We start from the raw sequence: 23,752 nt of genomic DNA on the forward strand, positions 1-23,752 counted from the left end.
TGCCGAGTTCCCCTTTAATGTTTTTATCAATTTAATGTGCCTTTGCTAAATAAAATTATTCATTCGAAATTAGCTATTAAGAAATGATTTCTAAAAAAAAATTGTGACACTGAACTTGACATCAGCCTTGTCAACAATGAGATGAAGCAAATGGTGGTCACACCAGATCCTGACTGGTTTTCGGTTTGAGTTTGCACCATTTGTAGAAATGAAACCAACTATGAATTAACTTTATTGGGAGGGGGGGGGGGGGGGGGGTAAATAAGGGTATAACTATTTACTTGGTGGTAAATAAACCACCAAGTGTTTATTTAATTGTATTTAGAAAATGAGACAACTTAAGGCTACTGTAGGCCATCTTTCCCAAATAAGGCAGAGTAACAAAATTATTCCAAACAAAGAGGGGTCAGGCAGACCAACACACATTAGATCAGCTTAATGGGATTGGATCAAGTTACACTTAGGCATGCATACTTGGAAATTGTAGCCTCTTAATACACTGACTACATTTAATAATTGGCAGCAAAATGTAAAACTGGTTACTGCCACAAAGGACAAAAGGACAAAACTATGGCAAGTTTTTTTCTGTTATTATTATGAACGTCTAAGTATTTCCAACTATGACAAAAAATATAAAATATTTTAGATTACTATAAGCCGTCCTTCAAATAAGGCATAAGAAAAGCATAATGACTATTTAAACAAAGAGGTAGTTGGCCTAAGACTGATAGACAAGGTAATAAGTGATAGCATAGGCGTCAGGGCTCAAGACTAACGGCGTCCTATCGTCCTGGGGACGATAGAATATGTGTTTAGGACGAACAGAAATATTCTCCAGGACGCCTACAGGACGAAAGACATTTTTGTATGCGTGTTCATTTATTACTATCCTATTAGGCTAACTTACTTAGAAAATGCCAAAAATTAACCGACCAAACGCTGACTACAACGGAGGGCGTCTTCTCATGCTGTTACTCAAGTTACTATCACTGGCCGCAACTCACCCAGAGACGTGTTCCAAGGTACCGGGTGCATATGGGTGCATCTATCAAATGACTTAATGACATCGCAAATATGTTGCGCTGGTTAAACAACGGTAACGTAAAACAGATTGCTTTGCTTTTCATATATTCTAAATATTAGCTACCATCTGTGTCTGTCTCAATGGTGCTGTTTACACCTGGCCACTTCATGCGTTTTCTCAGATCGGATAGCTATCTGATTTATCAAAACGATTCCATTTACATCTGGACACACAAATGTGTTTTTCGCAAAACGGAAATAAATCTGATCTTCAATTCCCACGCTATATGCAGATTTAATATAGTTCACGTCACCGAAAGCAACAGATATGAGCTACATTTTATTGATCATCAGCTAAAATTAAAATCAAAGACCGCAATAAGAGAGAGCGGCAACAGCACTGGTGAGATCATACCGTTTCTTTACTGTTAATGAAGATGATTGTGTTAAGCATCTGCAACTTTGATTTGCAGTAGTTTGCACGCTGGCTTCATGAATAGATCGCTCATCTGCGGTGATGCTGAAGTAGCACCGTCTTATCTGGCTATAACATGACATATAACCTATCACACGTTTATTTTTTAAGCATGGTTGGGAGGAGTTAAATCTACATGTGGTTTCAAAAACCAGATGCATTTACACTTGTCCAGTTTCGTCTGGAATGAGTCTCAGATCTCCTCCTGAAGTGGTTTGAGTGATCGGATTTAAATCCGTCTAGAATGCGTTTGTCACGTTTGATCAATTTAATTTCTCTCTCTCGTCTTGTGTGCTGTGTGTGTGTGTTTGGTGTGGGAGTGGTCACTGATCACTTCTGATCAGCAGCGCCAGCTGGTTTCACTTTTTTTCAACTGGTGTCGCATGTTGTCAGATCATTGTTCGTCTCCAGTGTGTTCCTGTTCTTCGTGTCGTCGTCGCTGAGTGGATTATCTGTTCGTCGTGCTGTCGTTCCCGGTGAGGATTGTGTATCGTTACGTGTCTCTGGATTGCCTTCACAGGAACTTCCACACGCTGTCACGGATACTCACCACGGGATCACCGAGCACCTACACAGAGGATTATCACCAGCACTAGCACCACCGGCTCACCTGGGTCCCTGCGCCACTATTCCATCTGTCTTGTGCCGTCTCGACCCCAGTGTGTCTGATCTGACCTGTCTGTCTTTTTCATCTGAAATAAAGCGTTATTTGCAATTGCATCCGGTGTCGTTCTCATATGTCACAGAATGATCTGACCTCGATGGATGCAGCAAGCGCATCAGGCTGGGACAACTTCGCTGCCAACAGTATTGCAAGGATGGACCAACAAGAGGACGGCATCACGAATATGGGTCGAGCGGTTCAAGCACTTGTGGCGCAGATGTCCGAGCTCACCCAACAACTACAACTTCTTAGAGCTCCCACTGCGCCGCCCACACCGCCCGTTCAACCCACACCTCCAGAAGGACGGACTCTTCGTGAGCCACGCTTACCCACACCTGAGGGATATACAGATGAGCCAGAGTACTGCAGAGCATTTTTAACCAGATGCTCTATGCACTTTTCGTTACAGCCGCAGACGTTCGCCCAAGAACAATCTAAGGTGGCATTTGTACTAACACTATTGTCTGGAAAGGCTGCACTTTGGGGAACGGCGGTGTGGGAGAACCGAGATCCATGCTGCGCCTCGTTCCTGGCACTCTCGGAGGAAATGAAGAGGTTCTTCGATCGGGCTGTGGCGGGTAGGGAGGCGGCCAGACTACTCGCCGATCTTCGCCAGGGAGACCGCTCGGTGTCGGAATATTCCATCCAATTCTGCACCCTGGCCGCAGAGTGCCAATGGAACGAGGCGGCGCAGTGGGACCGTTTCCTGCATGGGCTGGCTGACCGTGTCCAGAATGAGATTTACATGTTGGACTTACCCGCGAGACTTAACGGACTCATTGAGTTGGCTCTTCGGGTCGGTGCTTGGCTGAGCAGGAGTCGTCGGGTCGTCCAGAATCATCATTTCTTCAGCACGGACGGTCAGCCCCGTCACGGATCACGAGCCCATGCAGGTGGGCAGAGCTCGGCTTTCCCGGGAGGAGAGAGAAAGGCGGAGATCCCAAGGACTTTGTTTATACTGTGGAAAACCGGGGCACTTCATCAATTCATGCCCGGTAAAAGAGCAAGCCCGATAGTAACTGTGAGGCTACTATCGGGTGGGATCTCCGCCGAGAAGACCTCATCATCTACTCTCCTTCCGGTAAGGCTCATGTGGGCAACTCACTTTCACGACACCAAGATCATTAGTCCGGTGACAGTCCGGCTCAAACTTCCTCCGGCGTACAGGAGAATTCATCCCGCCTTCCATGTTTCCAAAATAAAACCTGTGTTTCACGCACGTATTAATCTGCCAGTCCCGGTTCCCCCACCGCCGCGTCTCGTAGACGGGGAACCAACGTATTCGGTAAATCGTATTCTGGACTCGAGAAGGAGAGGACGCGGATTTCAATACCTGGTGGACTGGGAAGGTTACGGTCCGGAGGAGAGAAGTTGGGTACCTGCTAGAGACATCCTGGATCACTCTCTGATCGATGATTACAATTACGCCAGGAGGCGTCCCTAGGGGAGGGGGTACTGTCACGTTTGATCAATTTACTTACTCTCTCTCGTCTTGTGTGGAGGTGTGTGTGTTTAGTGTGGGCGTGGTCACTGATCACTTCTGATCAGGAGCGCCAGCTGGTTTCACTTTGTATGTGGCTTTATATGTTCAGTAACTGGTGTCTCATGTTGTCAGATCATTGTTTGTCTCCGGTGTGTTCCTGTTCTTCGTGTCGGCGTCGCTGAGTGGATTACCTGTTCGTCGTGCTGTCTTTCCCGGTGTGGATTGTGTATCGTTACGTGTCTCTGGATTGCCTTCACGGGACTTCCACACGCTGTCACGGATACTCACCACGGGATCACCGAGCACCAACACAGAGGATTATCACCAGCACTAGCACCACCGGCTCACCTGGGTCCCTGCGCCACTGTTCCATCTGTGTTGTGCCGTCTCGACCCCAGTGTGTCTGATCTGACCTGTCTGTCTTTTCCATCTGAAATAAAGCGTTATTTGCAATTGCATCCGGTGTCGTTCTGATATGTCACAGTTTCGAAGGGCATTTACACCTGGTCTTTTCTCGATCGGAGAGCTATCCGATCACAGAAAACGCATGAAGTGGCCAGGTGTAAACAGCCCCATAGAGCTTGCTTTGAAAAGCTTGCATGCCAACGTCATTCATTTCATTGGATCACTTGTGTGATGATGCTGTGTGGGCAGGATTAAGAGTCCACACGTGGGGTAGAAGCCGCTGATTGGCTGAGAAGCTTTCAATCAAAGCTTTCCTAGGGCTGCTTATTGGATGAACTGCTAAAATGAAAATGACTCACTAGTCACCATAGGCCTGGGTCAAAATGGACGAGCCCAGTATTCATTTGTTATTGTTTAATCCAACCAACTCAAAAACGTTTTAAGCTGTATGTTTTTTTTTCTTAATTTTTGTATTATGTAAAAAAAAAAAGAAAAAAAAAGAAAAAAAAAATGATATTTGTTCTGCATGAATACAAAAAAGCATTTAACTCCTGATATTTTTTATTAAATATGTTTTTTTACCTTATTACAGATAACTACTTTGAATGGAGCTAAATAAATATAATAATATATATCATAAACATTTTAATGGTGTTTTTATTATGTGACTAACAACTATAGATGATAATAACAAAGTACAGAAACAACATCTAGATTTTGGGACAGTTATCATTCACTTTAGGACGGTTCAAATTATTTTTCAGGACAGTTCTAGGACGGAGGTGAAAAAAGTTAGTCTGGTTCCCTGAAAGTGTAATTTGCAGGTGGGACATGTCCCCAACACTTTTTGCTAAGGTCGATATTGTCCCCAATACCCCACTAATTCCGCCCCTCCCTCACTTCCGGTTCTAGCGCTGGGGTTCTGAAACTGGTGGTGGTGCGGGTCTGACATTTGTCCGAACTGATAAACGGTCCGTGAAGCACAAAATAATGAGTTTAGTTCCGCTTTCATTACATTTGCCATTTCATGTTGCGCAACGTTGTGGTGTTCGCTTCAGGGCGGATTTTGGTCGGCAGGAAAATTGGTCCAACCACCGGAAAAGTTCGGTTGGTAATGCGTACCGAACCGATCTCTTGGGAAAATGTATTCCATCTTTTGGACTCATTATACAACGCAATTTTCTAATGATGCAATCACGAAGCTCGCCACTTGAGGAAGCCACAGACATTCAAGAAAAACTTTTTAACTTCAGACTTAATTTTTCCGCAAACAACACATATTTTGCCTTTTCTAGCAGCTATTTTATTAACCGTACATCGGCTTTACTATATATATTATATATTTATTATTTATATATATATTAGGGCTGGGGGAATTAACGAATTTATTATAAGTTAAATAATATTAAACATCAATATATTATTCTTCATTCAGTTCTATGCAACATACTCAGTTTTAACAGATTTTGCAAATAGTGGAAATGGATAATGTGCATTTCATATTTATATATGTATATATATATTAGGGGTGGAACGGTACATGTAGTCGCATTTTGTCACACTCTCGTCAAACCTACAACTGTCACCCAAACAAAATCGCGCACACACACAGTTTTACTTTTAAGTTACACATTCTACATTGATTAAAAATGAAAATCAAATGTGGTTTTTAATGGTAGCCTAGTATTATTTTATACGGAAATCAATTATTTATAATTCAGATGAGAATAAAGTTAGGGTTAATTAAAAAAAATATATATATATATATATTGATCTGAAATATAGCAAATTAATTTTAAATTAATTCAAACATACCAAACATATCGCAAGGTCTTTTTGTCTTTATTAATTTCATTAATAAACTAATTAAATTATATAAAACTATTGTCAGTGCACTACAAATAAACTGGTTCAATGCCTTTATTAATAAAACTTATTAAAAAATTACAAGGCTTAAGACATTTATAAAAATGCCTTCTGCATTTTTGTTTTGATTTTCACTCCGTTGTACCGAAACCGTACCGTGGTGTCTGAACCGAGGAATGAACAAAACCGTGTCTTCTGTGTACCGTTCCACCCCTAATAAATATAAATATATATATATACACATATATATATACACATATATGTGACCAGTCACGGAAACTAGGGACACAAGTCGGTTCTGGGGCATTTTGAGTTATTCATAGATTCTGAGAGTGTAATATCCAAGCTTTCCAACGATGTGTAACATGTGGAAATCTGATAATATTTGGAGAAGTTGTGGCCATTTTAAAGTAGGCACTTAAAAAAGCTCAAAGAGGAGAAAACGAGCTAAAGATTGTGCAGTTCTCACCTGTCTCTGCTGCTGGGGGTGACAATAGGGCTCATTTACATCTCATTTAGATAAGCCATACCCCCTGTAAAGCTCCTCCATGTGCTTTACAGCTTTTTTTACACTTCGAATGAGTGCACTTCTGCCGCACTAGGCGAAAAACAATTGTGCTGCCCCTCTATTTGCAACGTACCAGCAACAACACACAAAGACCAATAATGCCATATAGCCTGCATATAACGCGAAACCAGCAACAACACATAAAGACCAATATGCCATATACATATAACGCAAAACCAGCAACAACACACAAAGACCAATATGCCATATAGCCTGCATATAACGCAAAACCAGCAACAACACACAAAGGCCAATATGCCATATACATACAGTATAATGCAAAACCAGCAACAACATACAAAGACCAATATGCCATATACATATAACGCAAAACCAACAACAACAAACAAAGACCAATAAGCCATAGGCCTACATATAGCGCAAATAGTACGCAACGCTCGTGTGCCCAAAATGTCAACAATATTAAAGTTTATGTAGGAGGCAAATGCCTGCTGGCATTTTTCTTTAAGCAGTCATTTCTGCAATTTTCCAAATAATCACATTTCACCTCCTCAAATTACTGTTGCAAATCTCTTTACACCACTTTCTTATGTGCGTATACACACACAAATGAAATGTCTGCAAGCACATTATATCATCAGCAGGTTCAGCATCTTAAATAACGACTAAAGAGCAAATGAAGCTTAACTTACATTTCAGAAACACGCACGGCAGGCCTTCATCGCAGCAGCAAAGGTCTTAACTGCATCCTCTATTTCGATTCTCCGTCACATATGAAACAGCCAGCCACCGCTGTCAGCGAGCCGAGCCGCCGTATTGAAGCACTGAGGGCGAGCGCGCTGCGCCCATACCTCCGGTTCAGTTTCCCGAGCCCACGAAGTGCGGCGAAAACATTTTCGGTGTAACTGCCAGACGGTTCATCTCGTCTGCGACAATCTTTGCGGCATCCATCTTCATTGAATTTTGATATCAGAGAGAGCTGGCCAGAGCACAGCATAATAAGTAGCCATGTGGTTGACTTGGAGGGCGGGGGCAAAAGCGCCGGGTTATTCAGTATGGAAATACACACAGACAATGACACGCCACGCCCCTACTGCATGCTAGAATCTCCGAAAACAAGCCGATTTCAACCTCAAAATGTAAGCTTTTAAATATACCAATACTGCTATCTCAAACATGGAGAGGCTTCTTCGTGATTTCAATTAACAGATTCTCCAAAAAATTGAAAATCACCAATTTTGAAAAAAAACTCTTCTTTCTCATTTTGCTCGAAAGTTGTGCTGCCGACTTGTGTCCCTGGTTTCTGTGACGGGTCACATATATATACACGTGTGTGTGTCTGTGTGTGTGTCTGTGTGTGTGTCTGTGTGTGTGTCTGTGTGTGTGTCTGTGTGTGTGTCTGTGTGTGTGTCTGTGTGTGTGTCTGTGTCTGTGTGTCTGTGTGTCTGTGTGTCTGTGTGTCTGTGTGTCTGTGTGTCTGTGTGTCTGTGTGTCTGTGTGTCTGTGTGTCTGTGTGTCTGTGTGTGTGTGTGTGTGTGTGTGTGTGTGTGTGTGTCTGTGTGTGTGTGTGTGTCTGTGTGTGTGTGTGTGTGTGTGTGTGTGTGTGTGTGTGTGTGTGTGTGTGTGTGTGTGTGTGTATTTTTTAGGGGTGGAACGGTTCCGGGAGATTTTAACTAATTTGCGTGATTCAACTAATTTAATTAATTGCGCTATCAATATGCGGGAGACTCCCGGAACTTCCGCGAGACTTGGGTTGTCTGCAAACTGTGGCTTTTTTGAAGCGCGAACGTTATCAACATAACTCACTGGAAATCAAAAAAAACTCCCACACCTGCGACTTCAATTAAAGAGGGGGTTCAAGTTCTGTCGATGGGGGTTTGATCCAAAAAATCGTAATTTTTGAGATTTTAATATGCAAACGACACATTTTTGAGCGCTTTATTAAACAGAAATTTGCTGTTGGTGTATTAGCCCAAAACAACATGCTCGCCAGATTGTTTATCTAAATAGCCCTATGTTGTTAGAAATTACTGTTTACCAGGTTTTAGGTTATTTCCTTGATTTAATTTTTTAAATCTTTATCATAAAGTATGATTTTTTTTTTACTTTGAGCAATTCTGGAGCTATAATTGACTCTTCTTAGGAGCATATAAAACAAAACAGCTCCTTGGAAAAAATGAAATGTAATATTTTAGTAGTTATAAACAAAGGTTTATTTTAATTCAGATTAGTTTGAGGGCAGCAATTGTATTCATAATGTCAAAATAAAACCGACGTAATGTTACTTGAAGGCATTATAGCCTACTATTCCTGCCAAACTTCCATGGTTGCAGTTAGTGTTACTACAGTAAATCCATGGTGAATGTTGCTGATCTGTGGACACTGGATAGTTCATTCATGGCACAATGTTTCTTTCTTGTTTCCACGTCAGTGCTGTTTGATCCGTTAATAACGGAGAAATGTGAAATGTTTCTCACTAGATCTCGCAGGAGTCGCAGCAATGTTATTACTTCTGTGGCAAATTCAAATGCTTCCTTTACTGGATTTCTTATTAGCGCTGTGTAGTAACAGTGCCGCTTGATCAAGATTGGCTCGCGCTGCTTTGGTCCAAACTGATAAACGGTCCGTCAACCACACAATAACGAGCAGTTTCGTTCCGCTTGCATTACGTTTGCCATTTAATGTTGGGCAATGTTGTTGTGGCTCTGGCGGATAATGAGCGCGCTTACCACGCACCTACATCTGAAAGAACGAAATTTTGGTCAGCATGAAAAATGGCCTACACACACACACATATAATATGAAATGCACATTATCCATTTCCACTCATCCACATTTAGCCAGTAAGCTTTGAAAGGCTGTCATCAGGGCTCCAGACTAACTTTTTTCACCTACGTCCTGGAACCGTCCTGAAAAATAATATGAACCGTCCTAAAGTGAATGTCAACCGTCCCAAAATCAAAATGTTGTTTCTGTACTTTGTTATTATCGTCTTTAGTTGTTAGTCACATAATAAAAACACCATCTTTATGATATATATTATTATATTTATTTAGCTCCATTCAAAGTAGTTCTGTAAACAGGTAAAAAACAGATTTAATAAAAAATATCAGGAGTTAAATGCTTCTTTGTATTCATGCAGAACAAATCTTTTTTTCTTTTTTTCTTTTTTTTACATATACAAAAATTAAGAGAAAAATGCATACAGCTAAAAACCTTTTTGAGTTGGTTGGATTAAACAATAACAAATAAATACTGGGCTCGTCCATATTGACCCAGGCCTATGGTGACTAGTGAGTGATTTTCATTTTAGCAGTTCATCCAATAAGCAGCCTGAGGAAAGCTTTGAGTGAAAGCTTCTCAGCCAATCAGCGGCTTCTACCCCACGTGTGGACTCTTAAGCCTGCCCACACTGCATCGTCACCACAAGTGATCCAATGAAATGAATGACGTTGGCGCGCAAGCTTTTCAAAGCAAGCTCTATGGTGCCGTTTACACCTGGCCACTTCATACGTTTTCTGTGATCGGATAGCTCTCCGCCTCGCTGCCTGCTGTGAGCTGTGAGTTTGTTTGCGTTGTGGCTGTCTAAGCCTCGTATTAGCTTCGCATTTCCTTCTGTTTTTCCGTATTTCTCTCTTTATTCTGTTATGAACCATCATTTAACTCATAATTACAACTCGGACTGTTGGCCATTATACGTCTGGAACCGCAAATACGGTTTGAACATTGATTGTTGGTCGTAGAGCGAGACACTGCTTCACTGCTGCTCGCCCTGCGATCGACTGCTTTTGTCAGCCTCGTTGCCTGCTGTGAGTTTGTTTGTTTTCCCGTCCATCTTGCGTCACTGTTACAACTCGGACTGTTGGCCATTATACGGCTGGAACCGCAAATACGGTTTGAACATTGGTTGTTGGTCGTAGAGCAAGACACTGCTTCACTGCTGCTCGCCCTGCGATCGACTGCTTTTGTCAGCCTCGTTGCCTGCTGTGAGTTTGTTTGTTTTCCCGTCTATCGTGCGTCTACATTACACCCATACCACTAAAAAGACGTTTTTTACCCAAGACTTGAGTCATAAATTAGTATAAATATTAATAGCATCACTGGTTGCATCATTGCTAACTTACTGTCCATCTGTTAAAATGGCGAACATATCAGGTGTATGTTATTTACCTTTTGGTGCAGATGAGAATAAATCTGAATTGCTCGCGGTGCAGTCTGAATTAGAAGCTGTAGAAAAGCAGATCCGTGACCTTCTAGAGAGACAAGCTGAGCTGAGAGACCGGCGTTTAGCTCTTGAAACATCACGCGCTGATGCACACGGATCAGTGATTAACGTTAGTAACCCGCTGACGCTGACCTCGTCTACTCCGTGCGTTTCTCAGCATTGGTCCCGATCGTCCAGGTCACGATCAGCCATGGTTTCATTCACTCCGGCTCCAACACACCACCACGAAGCCTGGGTGGTTTCGCGGAAGCCGCGAGCCAGGACAAGAATCTTTTCGCCCCTCCCGGTTTTCGAGATCTCCACTCAGAACCGATTCTCCCCTCTTCGTGAAACGGAACGCGATGCTGTGATCATCGGCGATTCCACCGTCCGACACGTCCACGCTACGTTAGGTAAAAGTAAGGTGCACAGTCACTGCTTTCCTGGTGCTCGTGTTCTCGATATCACTGCGCGGGTAACTGAGATCTTGAACGGTGACGAGCGCGTCGGAGCTGTTGTGCTGCACGTGGGCGCTAACGACATTAGGCTGCGACAGACGGAGGTTCTGAAGAAAGACTTCAGGAGCCTTATCGATACGGTACGCAGCACATCGCCCGAAACATCAATTATTGTGTCTGGACCGCTTCCTACGTACCGACGAGGGCATGAAAAGTTCAGTAGATTATTTGCGCTAAATGAATGGTTATTGTCATGGTGCAATGAGCAGAAACTGATTTTTGTAAATAATTGGAATCTGTGCGCCACGTTATCGACCAGATAGAACAATTCGTCCATCCACCATAGATCATTTCTCAACTAGCTTATCTGATCTGTCCCAGCTGCTGCCTGAACCCAAACAAACAGATGAACTAGACGAACTAACTAGCACTATGAGCTCCATTCTCTCTAGAACATTGGATATTGTTGCACCCATTAGATTAAAAAAGGTCAGAGAAAAAAGTATAGCACCATGGTAAATAATACTACGTATGTTTTAAAGAGAGAAACACGTAATTTAGAGCGTAAATGGAAAAAAACTAATTTAGAGGTCTTTAGAATAGCGTGGAAAGACAGTATGTCACGTTATAAAAAGGCCCTTAAAACGGCCAGGGCGGAGCACCTCAGCAAATTAATAGAAAACAACCGAAATAATCCAAGGTTTTTATTTAATACCGTGGCTAGACTAACAAATAAACAGACGTCGTCTGAACAAAATACCTCGTTACAGTTTAGTAGTAATGATTTCATGAACTTCTTCACCGTGAAAATTTAAAGCATCAGAATCAAAATCGTAAACGTTCGATCTCTGCTCGCGCCTTATAATTCAGCCACAATTATCACCCTGCAAGAACAATTACAATGCTTTACAACCATAGAACAAAAAGAGTTAAATAAACGTATCACTTCATCTAAAACAACAACATGTTTATTAGATCCTATACCAACTGAACTACTGAAAGAAGTGTTACCTATAGTGGGAGAGCCTCTTCTCAATATTTTTAACTCATCTTTATCTTTAGGTCATGTTCCAAGAACGTTCAAGCTGGCAGTTATAAAACCTCTTATTAAGAAACCACAATTAGATCCAAATAACCTAGCAAATTACAGACCCATTTCGAATCTTCCATTTATGTCAAAAATATTAGAAAAAGTTGTGTCTGCTCAACTCGGCTCTTTCTTGCAAGAAAACGACATCTATGAAAAGTTTCAGTCTTGATTCAGGCCACATCATAGCACTGAAACTGCGCTTGTTAGAATCACAAATGATTTACTTTTAGCTTCGGACCAAGGCTGTATCTCAGTACTACTTTTACTTGATCTTAGTGCTGCGTTCGATACTATAGATCACACAAAACTCTTAGATCGACTACAAAATTACACTGGTGTTCAAGGACAAGAATTAAACTGGTTCAGGTCATACTTATCTGACCGCTACCATTTCGTCTACTTAAATGGAGAAAAATCGATTATAACTTCGGCAAACTATGGAGTGCCGCAGGGATCTGTGTTAGGCCCTTTATTATTCTCAATATATATGCTGCCACTTGGTAATATTCTAAGGAAACATGGAATTAGTTTCCATTGTTATGCTGATGACACTCAAATATATATTTCATCACGGCCAGATGAATACGCTAAATTATCCAAATTGACAGATTGTGTTAATGATATAAAAGATTGGATGACGCGTAATTTTCTTTTATTAAATCCAGACAAGACAGAGGTAATACTTATCGGTTCTAAAAATGGTCCACAAAACCCTTTCACAGCACGACTTTAACATAGTAGGATGCCCTGTTACTTTATCCGCTACAGTAAAAGACCTGGGTGTTATACTAGACCACAACCTGTCTTTTGAAAAGCATATTTCATATGTTACAAAAACAGCCTTTTTCCACCTTAGAAACATTGCTAAGCTACGTAATATGCTATCAGTCTCTGATGCAGAAAAGTTAGTTCATGCATTCATGACCTCGAGACTAGATTACTGTAATGCTTTATTAGCTGGTTGTCCTGCATCCTCAATAAACAAGCTACAGTTAGTCCAAAATGCAGCCACTAGAGTTCTTACTAGATCAAGAAAATATGATCATATAACACCGATTTTATCATCACTTCATTGGTTACCTATAAAGTTCCGTATTAAATACAAGATATTGCTTTTGACTTATAAAGCTCTAAATGGTTTAGCTCCAGTCTATTTAACGGCTCTTCTATCGCCTTACAATCCATCGTGCTCTTTAAGATCACTAGATTCGAGGCTTCTGGTCATTCCTAGGATATCCAGATCCACCAAAGGAGGCAGAGCATTTTCACATTTAGCTCCGAAGCTCTGGAATAGCCTTCCTGATATTGTTCGTAGCTCAGACTCTCTCTCCCAGTTTAAAATTAGACTGAAGACGCATCTATTTAGCCAGGCATTCATATAAATTTTTATCTTACAGTTACTGTAAATTCGGCCTCTAGTTCATAAACGCCAGAGGAGAACTGGCCCCCGACTGAGCCTGGGTTCTCCCAAGGTTTTTTTTTTCTCCATTGGGTCATTTGATGGGGTGTTAGGACACCATTAGGTCACTGGATGGAGTTTTTCGGTTCCTTGCCATTGTTGCCTTTGGCTTGCTCAGTTGTGGATATTCAAATTAATTAACCAATCATACCATTGATTAGCTCTACCAAACTTGGATGTCTTTTTTTCCAGTAATAAACACACATTGTTAAGTTGTTTTGATTGATACTGTGAAGCAGCTTTGATACAATCTGTATTGTGAAAAGCGCTATATAAATATATTTGACTTGACTTGACTCTCCGATCGTGAAAAGACCAGGTGTAAATGCCCTCCGAAACGCATTCGAGACGGATTTAAATCCGATCACTCAAACCACTTCAGGAGGAGGTCTGAGACTCATTCCAGACGAAACTGGACAAGTGTAAATGCATCTGGTTTTTAAAAGCACATGTAGATTTAACTCCTCTCAACCATGCTTAAAAAATAAACGTGTGATGGGTTATATGTCATGTTATAGCCAGATATGACGGCGCTACTTCAGCATCACCGCAGATGAGCGATCTATTCATCAAGCCAGCGTACAAATTACCGCAAATCAAAGTTGCAGACGCTTAAGACATAATCATCTTCATTAAAAGTAAAGAAACGGAATGATCTCACCAGTGCTGTTGCCACTCTCTTATTGCGGTCTTTGATTTTGATTTTAGCTGATGATCAATAAAATGTAGCTCATCTGTTGCTTTCGGTGACGTGAACTATATTAAATCTGCATATAGCGCGGGAATTGAAGATCGGATTTATTGCCGTTTTGTGAAAAACACATTTGTGTGTCCAGATGTAAATGGAATCGTTTTGATAAATCAGATAGCTATCCGATCTGAGAAAACGCATGAAGTGGCCAGGTGTAAACAGCCCCATTGAGACAGACACAGACGGTAGCTATTATTTAGCAAATATGAAAAGCAAAGCAATCTGTTTTACGTTACCGTTGTTTAACCAGCGCAACATATTTGCGATGTCATTAAGTCATTTGATAGATGCACCCATATGCACCCAGTACCGCGGAACACGTCTCCGGGTGAGTAGCGGCCAGTGATAGTAACTATAGTAACAGCATGAGAAGACGCGCTCCGTTGTAACTGTTAGTCAGCGTTTGGTCGGTTAATTTTGGCATTTTCTAAGTAAGTTAGCCTAATAGGATAGTAATAAATGAACACACATACAAAAATGTCTTTCGTCCTGTAGGCGTCCTGGAGAATATTTCTGTTCATCCTAAACACATTTTCTATCGTCCCCAGGACGATAGGACGGCGTTAGTCTCGAGCCCTGGCTGTCATCAAACAAGGCTCTGATTCATTAGGAGGAACAGTCTGATTTCCATTATATTAAGTTCAGAAAACCCACATGAAGAAAAATCAGCCAAATGGCAGAGGAGCTGAGAAAAATGCAGGCAACAGCTAAGTTGTTCATGTCTTATGTTTGGTGAACTCTCCAAAAAATCTCCAGTGAGGTTATGCAGTATGAATGCTCTATTAAGTCCAGCATTCAGATTCTGTCTCCACCACTGCAGATCGACAGGAGTATAAAAGGTCTCTGTGACGTCAGTTTGCTTGTGACGCGTTTTGTTTAGAAAACCTGAAGGAACGAAAGTGAGAGAGAAGGGAAGGGCCAATCTGATTGCAAGTCATTGTATATCAAATTAATTATCAGCTTGCTAAGCCAACTTAATTATATTGTAAATTCATCCATCAACACCTAATTGAATAAAAAACAAAAACAAACTAAATAATTTGAACTCTCTTGACTTAATTTACAGCTACAAAGGAGGTGAAACACCCAACAACAACAAAAAGCACTATAATCACACAAATACATGTATATAAACACATACAAAATATACAACCTGAGCAGACAGGAAAGAGACGAAGAGATTTAATGTAATTGTTAATTTCGGCTGTGAACTGCCGCAACACGTTGCAGTTATCATATTCTGACTGTGACGAACCAGAGGAAAAAAAGTAAGGGAGGGGAGGGTGAGTTGAATCAAACGCCAAAGCACTGTGCAAGTGTGCAAGGCGGAAAGTGAGCGAGTCAGGGAGCGAACCAAAGCGTGCACGAGAGAGGGAGAGAGAGAAACTGCACTGATGATCGACGCCAGCCTGCCACCACTCTGTAGCAGTGAGTGGCTGCAACAAAAGCACAGAATAACATCTCAGCTCCTCTCCTCTGCTTTTCCCCTCACTGCATTTCCCTTCCTCGGTGCCGAGAACTCCACACAACAGCAGAGCCACACGGAACCGCCGTCGCAAGTGCAGCCTCTGCCTGCCATCAACAAGTTAGGGATATAAAGGACATTGAGTACTGAAAGAGGAATGCGTGATCTTCAATTAACCAATTGAGCTGACATCATTGCGGTGGAAAAGGAAAGAGGCAGCTAAGGGACGGAGGGATCTGCTCAGTGGTGCTGCTTTGGATGCAAATCATCAACTTTAAATTTAAGGATTCTTGGAAGGCAAATAATGCTTATCTTTTCTTAATCTGGGAATTGAATAGCAGGACTGAAAAAAGGAGAGATCCAAAAAAGAGACAACCGCATCCCAGGACATGGAATTCCTGAATTTGGTTCAACTGGGGGGGCTCAGCACTTCTTTATTTCTGAAGAGCTTGATTCCTCTTGTATTTACCCAAAAGGTTTTTTTCCCTTTGGATTTGTCTTCCATCTGGCTGCTCCAAAAGTCTGCGGAAAAAGACAGTTGAATGCAGCCTCCGATGTACACAAAAGAATGGGTAAGTTAGCCCTTTTATTCACAGAGTCTGGACCTGAATAGGCAATGTAGTGAATAGGAGGGGGGACAGTGGCTGTCAGGGTCTCTAGAAACATCTATATACTTAAAATGCTGCTTTCCTTTTATTTCCCATATGTTTGTAATATTTAATAAGTGGTCCTTTCCAGCAGAGGGGAAAAAGCCGACTTACAAGCCACTAAAATTACTGCAAAAAAAATAAAATAATAATAATAATTAAAATGGAAAATTAAGGCATATTCAGTTGGGGTAGGGGAAGATAAAACATCCTAGGGCTTTTTTTTTTTTAAAGGACTAAAAAACTAAGGACCCGCCAATAATTTTAATATTGCGATTCTGCAATCCATACATATGGATGGATCATTTCTGCATTAAAATGACTTAAGCATAAAAATAGTGCAATTCATTGAACATTAATTTTAAATGTTAATTTAAAATGCTTGGATCAACAAGCAGATTGCTTTGGCTGTTGACAAATACAGAGAGAGCGTGCAAGAAAAATGTTTCTGTGTACTGCAGAGATTAGATTTCCCTCCCACAGTTTATTTTCTTATCTTTAAACCCACCCAGGTTTCCATTCAAGGTGGCCATTGGTGGGAAAAGCACCAGCGGCACTTTGTGTGATCAGCATGCTACTGTGCCTCCCTCCTGTGTCATGCACAACCTGCCCCCAGAAATGCCGATGTGAAGACCTGCAGTTTTACTGCGACACACAGGGGCTCTTGGCGCCCCCAGACGGTGTGGATAAAGGGGCCCTTGGACTTTCGCTTAGACACAACAGCATCAGCGAACTCAGCTCAGACCAGTTCTTTGGCTTCACCCAGCTTACTTGGCTTCATCTGGACCACAACCAAATAACCACAGTGCATGAAGATGCCTTCCAGGGGCTCTACAAGCTCAAGGACCTTAACCTGAGCTCAAACCGCATCACCAAGCTGCCAAACACAACCTTCATCCACCTCATCAACCTGCAGATCTTGGATCTCTCCTTCAACCAGATGATGGCTCTGGAGCCTGAGCTCTTTCACGGGCTCAGGAAACTTCAGATCCTTCACCTGCGGTCAAACTCCCTGCGCACGACGCCCGTGCGGGCCTTCTGGGACTGCCGGAGCCTGGAATACCTTGGCCTGAGTAACAACCGGCTACGTAGCTTGGCCCGGAACGGCTTTGCCGGGTTAATTAAGCTCCGGGAGCTCCATTTGGAACACAATCACTTGACCAAGATTAACTTGGCACACTTCCCTCGTCTGGTCGCCCTCCAGTTCCTTTATCTACAATGGAACAAGATCAACAATTTAACATGCACCATGGAATGGAAATGGACAACTCTGGAGAAACTGGATCTCACTGGGAACGAGATACGTGTACTCACCCCTGACGTGTTCGAGACTTTGCCCAGCCTCAAGATCTTGCTGCTGGATAACAACAAACTGACCAGCCTCGATACCCAAACCATGGATATGTGGAAGTCTCTAACTGTGATCGGGTTGTCGAGCAACCTTTGGGAATGTACCAAACGGATCTGCAATTTGGCCACTTGGCTGAGCACCTTTAAGGGTCGATGGGAACATTCTATCCTCTGCCACAGTCCCGAGTACTCACAGGGCGAGGAAATACTGGATGCAGTTTACGGATTTCAACTTTGCCAAAATTTCTCAGCCCCGGTCATACTGACCAGTACCAGTACGGATGCCATGCTCCCAGAGATCACAAGCTCCCTGTTTGGAAATATGCAGACCCCTACGCAAGACTTCTACGCAGAGGATTTTGGGAGCTTTACGATTGTCACTACTACTACCACCACCACCCAACCCCCACGCACTGCCCTTGCTACTACCATGACGGTGGAGGGGGCAGATGTTACAGAAGACTACTCTGCTTTGGACAACACGGTGCTGACCCAGAGGGTCATTATTGGCACCATGGCTCTGTTGTTTTCATTCTTTCTCATTATTTTTGTAGTGTACATATCGCGAAAATGCTGTCCTCCCACTCTGAGGAGGATCCGCCATTGCTCGGCCATTCAGAACCGCCGTCAGATGAGGACCCAGCAGAGGCAGCCAATGGCAGACCTGGCTACACAGGTGCCCTATAACGAGTACGATCCCAGTCACGAGGAGGGTGCACTTGTGATCATCAATGGCTATGGGCAGTGCAAATGTCAGCAACTGCCTTACAAAGAGTGTGAAGTATAAACTATTTATTCTTGCAGTTTATGGGTTTAACAATTCGTCCATTTCAAAAGATACAGGGTTTGCTTTTGAACATTTTTTGTTCCCTTTTCAGTTTGTATGAAGAAAGTTTCTTTGAAATTGTTAGCTTTGGAAATCTATGAAAGCTTGAGATGCCTGGGATGAATTTGAAAAGAAGAAATATAGAGAAATTCACAAGTTTATTTTTGTAATACAAATGCAAAGGTTCATATCTAGCTGAGGCAATCAATCTCAGCAGAGGAAGATTGGATGCGTCACTGCATCACCAGTTTGTGTACTATGTATTCTGCAGCACAGAGATGAGAAATCTATAGCCAAACCGCCTGGAACCCTGTGCTCCAGAAAACAGTTTATAAAATGACATCTTCTGATAAATGGTGAAATTTTATTACATGGGAAAATAGTTACATATGCTGAGCAGTGCAAATTTAAAAGGATTAAAAAAAAGACTTTGTGCACATTAGCAACACTATAGATCCCACTCACATATTCACTGTTGGGGAGAGGAAACAAAACATACACAAATCAGATGGATACAAAGCATAATTTTTAACTCACCTTTTCTAAATTGAGAACAAATACTGTTACAAATTGAGCCAAATAATAAAATTTAGATTTGAACAGGGATTTCAACCCACTCCTGTTACTTGGCTTTCTCATGTGGCAGAAATGATCCTTTCACTTTCGAGTCTAAAATTCTAACTAATGAGAACACTTAACAGCCTTCTTGTTTCTGTATTTGGTTAAATTCAATAAACTCTTTCCAGTTCCTTGAAATCTTAAAGCCTAGCACTTTGTGCGGAAAGGTTAATGTCCAATATGGCTCTAACAAAATGTCCAAACAAGCTCCCTATATTACAACTTCAGCAGGGATTACTAAATGTTAAACAGGGGCGATTGCTCAATTTTCATTGTGCATATATTCTTACATAAGATTGCTTAAAACACTGACATCCTCACTGTGACAGAACAATGCTGCTTAGATCACTGCATCATTAATTAATGGTAGAGACCATCAAAGAAAGCTAGATGAAGCAAACACCAGCGAGAATTTCTTCCTAGTGAGAAGGGGAGGGAAAAGAAAGGAGGAATGCAGAGGACACTGGCAATTGTCTCCTAAAAATAAATCTGCATGCTTTGTGTCGCACTGTTCGAATGCAGCAAAGACAATAATCATACCTGACAGCTTCAACATTGAGTCAATTAACCCCTGGGAAAACAAATCTAATGTTCTGTCACCCAAAACCTCTGCCCTGAATGTTTCAGCCTCCTCCGCCAGTACAAAATCAGTGGATGAGATCCGCTGCCTTCATGGAAATAAGAGAGTTATTACTTCATAGCCTTGCTCCTTTTAGTCCATAAATACAAAAAAAAAGCTTTGTTTTTTTGTCTGTGCAAGAAATATCCAGAGGTTCATACCAAGGACACAAAAGAAACCGAAACAGAGAGAAAAGCTGAAGTAAAGCATTGCGCAGCTCTCAGGAGAGTATGCAGAAGACAGCAGGAGGCTGGGTCAGGAGACATTTGTATGCAGCACTGAGAGGACAGACATTAGCATCAAACTAAAGAAGCTGCTGCTGCAGTAACTTAGCTCTTTGTGTTGAAATCAAGAGTTGGGGGCAGGGATGCACAGGGGGGTAAAGGAAGCACAAACACCAGTTAGCATCTAATTGAAGTCAATGAGGATCTTAGGAGCCACCGCGTGAGGCTGAATTAGGGTACATAAACCATTAGAGGAAAAAAAGAACTGCATGACAAAACAGTGAATGACAACACCCTGGGCAAGATCTGGAAAGCAATGAACGCCACACTAATCAAGCCGCAATTATTGCCTCAATGCAGAAAAAAAATATTAGTCATCAAGCTATATAGCTTAATAGAAAACTGCCTTAGTCATATCCTGGCACAAGGTTTTGGTGTAAAGCTCAAAATCTAAAAATTGGCATCTATATCAAAGCTTTTCTGGTCACCTACCTAATGGTAGTAGAAAAAAAAACAACTAGTAACTATCCAATTCTGAAATTAAGCAGGCCGAAGAGACTGGTTAAAGTTGTCCTCTAGAGGGTGCTGTAAAATACCATGAATGAGAAATGACTGAAAAACGTATTTTCTCTAACTCCAACCCTGTACAAGACAACTATGTGGGTAAAACAAATAGAAAGGTAATGCAGGTCTGTGTAGCTGATCTTTTCTGTGCATCCAGAGGTGTAGCTGCGTTCCTGCATTCCAAATTTATTTATTTTTTTTTCAAATGCTGTTTGACTAAACTAAAACTACAGCTAACATTTACTGAGCCAAGAACATCCACCAATGGGGTTGCTTTGTTTTGGATTTAGGCAAGCTTTGCTTCGTGCGTTCCTCAAAAATCCTTGCATGTTTAAAGAAAACAGATTACCTGCCATGCACATTAGCACCATTACAAAAAAGACAAAAACCTTCATATCCTGATCTGATAGTTTAGGCGTGTGTGTGACGGGGAAGAACGACCTTCTAATGAAATTCTGACAAACTGTTTAAACTATCAGCTTATAAGCAATCACAAAAACCACTGAACATGAATCCATTTGCACTCCTGTAAACTTTTTTTTGAGGGGGATCTTTCAATACGCTGAAGCTCTGCTGCTCACTCTGGTCAAAACAGTCCCTTCGAATCACAATCCAGAATCTTCTTTGTGCAAAAATGAATGCTTTTCACCCTCCTCTTCCCAAAACTCCGCTTTTTCCTTTTGTATTGTAATATGTACTATTTCATATCTGTATAGTGGGTAAAGATGTGGCCAACTGAAAAGATCTTTTTTTCCTTAAGACTTATATTTTTAAATAAAAATGTTACAATTTATAAATGTTTTGGTCTAATATGCTCTTTAGGTACATGAGGTCATACTTGCCTGTATATACTGTTGGTTCCTTTAAAATATCTTCTACACAAAAGATTGTAGAAATGTTATCATGCATCAAAGCCTTTTAAGAACGGTGCACTCAGGGTATTCGGTCTAAGCTTCAGGCAAGGTGCCCTTCTGAAGTAAATGGCTTCTGATTTCATTAACATTATCATAACCGTGCACTCATCTGCCCTTCTAAACAGAGATAACCTGCCTGAATGACTGGTATCAAATGCAACACAACTGAGAATCCACTCTAGCCCAGGGAAGAATAATGTTTTAATCAGCTTAAAAATGCTATTGTAAACTTGAGATTATTGACATAGGTTGAAAACGATTATCTAGCCCTCTAGCCCACTGATTCTTGATTTAAATATGATCTAAATAGTTGTAGGTAGGAGGACGTTGGCAGAAAAGCAGCTCAAAAGTTTTTCGGGAGAATTATGGGACCATTACTTCTCTTATGTGAAGTGCCACATATATATATAAGTCTGGACAGGTTTTTCCTTCTCTATTCCTCTGAGATTCTTCAGTAAGCAGAGAACGTAAAATGGTGCTGATGCATGACACTACCGGTGGGAAATTACTGAGGTCTCAGACGCTCTAGAAATACTGTTCCAAATATAAAATGAAAAGAAAATGAAAGTTAGTCACTCTGAACCCACATTACTGATTTTCATCCAAAACAGTATTATGAGAAAATATTTCTGTAAAATCTCAGCTTTGGACAAGAAGAGGAAGAATCGTGGCCATACAGAAAATGCAACAAAAAAAACCAAATAAATGAAGTTGAACTTTTTTTTGCAATATATAAAATATAGCATTTGAAACCAGTGATTTCCTCAATAAAACTGCAGCTGCAGCCTCTGTGGAGGTTTCAAATGAGTGAGGGTGGCAGCAAGCATATGCCACCGTAGCTACACGCCTGTGTTATATACTGTGCAATGCACAAGTACTGCAGGGCAAGCTGGAAGAAAACCAATTTCCAGTGCAGAATACAGGGGACCAAAAACATAAATAATACCCTGACTGTTACTGTATGCCTAACCTTGGGAGTCTAATACATCAGGCACTGTGAATATCAGCTTTTACGTAGCCATTTTAAATGCTTTTTCTATAAATACATTCAGCTACCCAGCCACTTCAACAACAATGATATCGCATGTGTCATCCGTGATTTCTGCATGACAGTTTATAGATTTTAAATCATTTGTAAATCTTGAGATCATATAACCCAGACGATAGAATTGTTTTAAATGATTTTACTGCAGGAGTAAGGTAAACGAGAGAAGCGATTGGTCGACTCCCTCCAGGCAGCTGTTGACCACTGTTTCACAGATGCTATGCCTATATGTATTTTTTCCAGAGAAAAAGAAAAGTTGTTGGGGAGTGGGGGAGGCATAATGGCTAAGGCTGAACATGATTTATAGAGGACAGCCATTTCTGAAGCTTTCTTACAGGGGCTTCAAATGCAGCGGCTTTCTAAGGCTTTTCACTCACTGCAAAAAGAAGCTATTAACTCCAAAGGTCATTTTTAATTTGGTTGCAGCCCTGCATGGCGGAGGTCTGTCCCCATCTGACGAAATGAAAACAGAAGTGAATTAACTCGGGATTTAAGCACACTAAGATGAACATAAGAAAGTGAGAGAATATTGTGCGTCTCAACTATGTGCTCGAACTGTACGGCGTATACCCAATTATGAAGGCTTGCTTAAACCCTGCATGAAGTCACTGAACACACACAGATGAAAAGGCAACTCAGACCAGATGAAATCAGGCTAATACTTTGAGGATTTCTTATTGTATCACGACAGTCGCTCCAACCGTTAATTCGCTACCTCTGTTTTTAAGTCTACAAAAAAGGGTCTTATTTTCTCTCTGCATCATTTCCTTAGAGCTCTGAGCTCTCAGGGACCACAGAGGATGAATGGACACCTCTCTTCAAAACAAGTCTCTCAAAATGAACTATATTAAAGCAAAGGGCCGAAGCTCCATTAGCCACCAAGGGTAGTCATCCCTCATCCACTCCCTGATCAAAGTAGTCAACAAACAGGAAATGATAGAGAGGCGCAATGCAGCTCAATGAACCAGCTAGCGAAAAATAAAAGCATTTTTCGTTACATTCAGCTGAAGCACTTTTGCCCTTGGATGTTAAGATACCAAATGTTGTAGTGCTAATTACTAGCTGCCTATGAA

The 23,752-nt window shown here is 41.4% G+C and overlaps 2 protein-coding genes across 2 annotated transcripts in view; one reads left to right on the forward strand and one right to left on the reverse strand.

Annotated features, from left to right (window-relative positions):
- Nucleotides 1–23,752, reverse strand: part of ctnna1 (catenin (cadherin-associated protein), alpha 1) — a 157,130-nt gene that overhangs the window by 62,188 nt on the left and 71,190 nt on the right. The gene's annotated exons all lie outside the window — the stretch shown is intronic.
- On the forward strand, nucleotides 15,730–21,517 carry lrrtm2 (leucine rich repeat transmembrane neuronal 2). Its single transcript, XM_077247614.1, has 2 exons — nucleotides 15,730–16,444; nucleotides 17,032–21,517. The coding sequence occupies exons 1-2, from the start codon at nucleotides 16,441–16,443 to the stop codon at nucleotides 18,654–18,656; spliced, it is 1,629 nt and encodes a 542-aa protein (XP_077103729.1). The 5' UTR covers nucleotides 15,730–16,440; the 3' UTR covers nucleotides 18,657–21,517.

The sequence above is a fragment of the Siphateles boraxobius genome, unplaced genomic scaffold, assembly GCF_051911475.1.
Source record: "Siphateles boraxobius isolate OS27281-9 unplaced genomic scaffold, OSU_SipBor_1 3, whole genome shotgun sequence".
Taxonomy (NCBI): domain Eukaryota; kingdom Metazoa; phylum Chordata; class Actinopteri; order Cypriniformes; family Leuciscidae; genus Siphateles; species Siphateles boraxobius.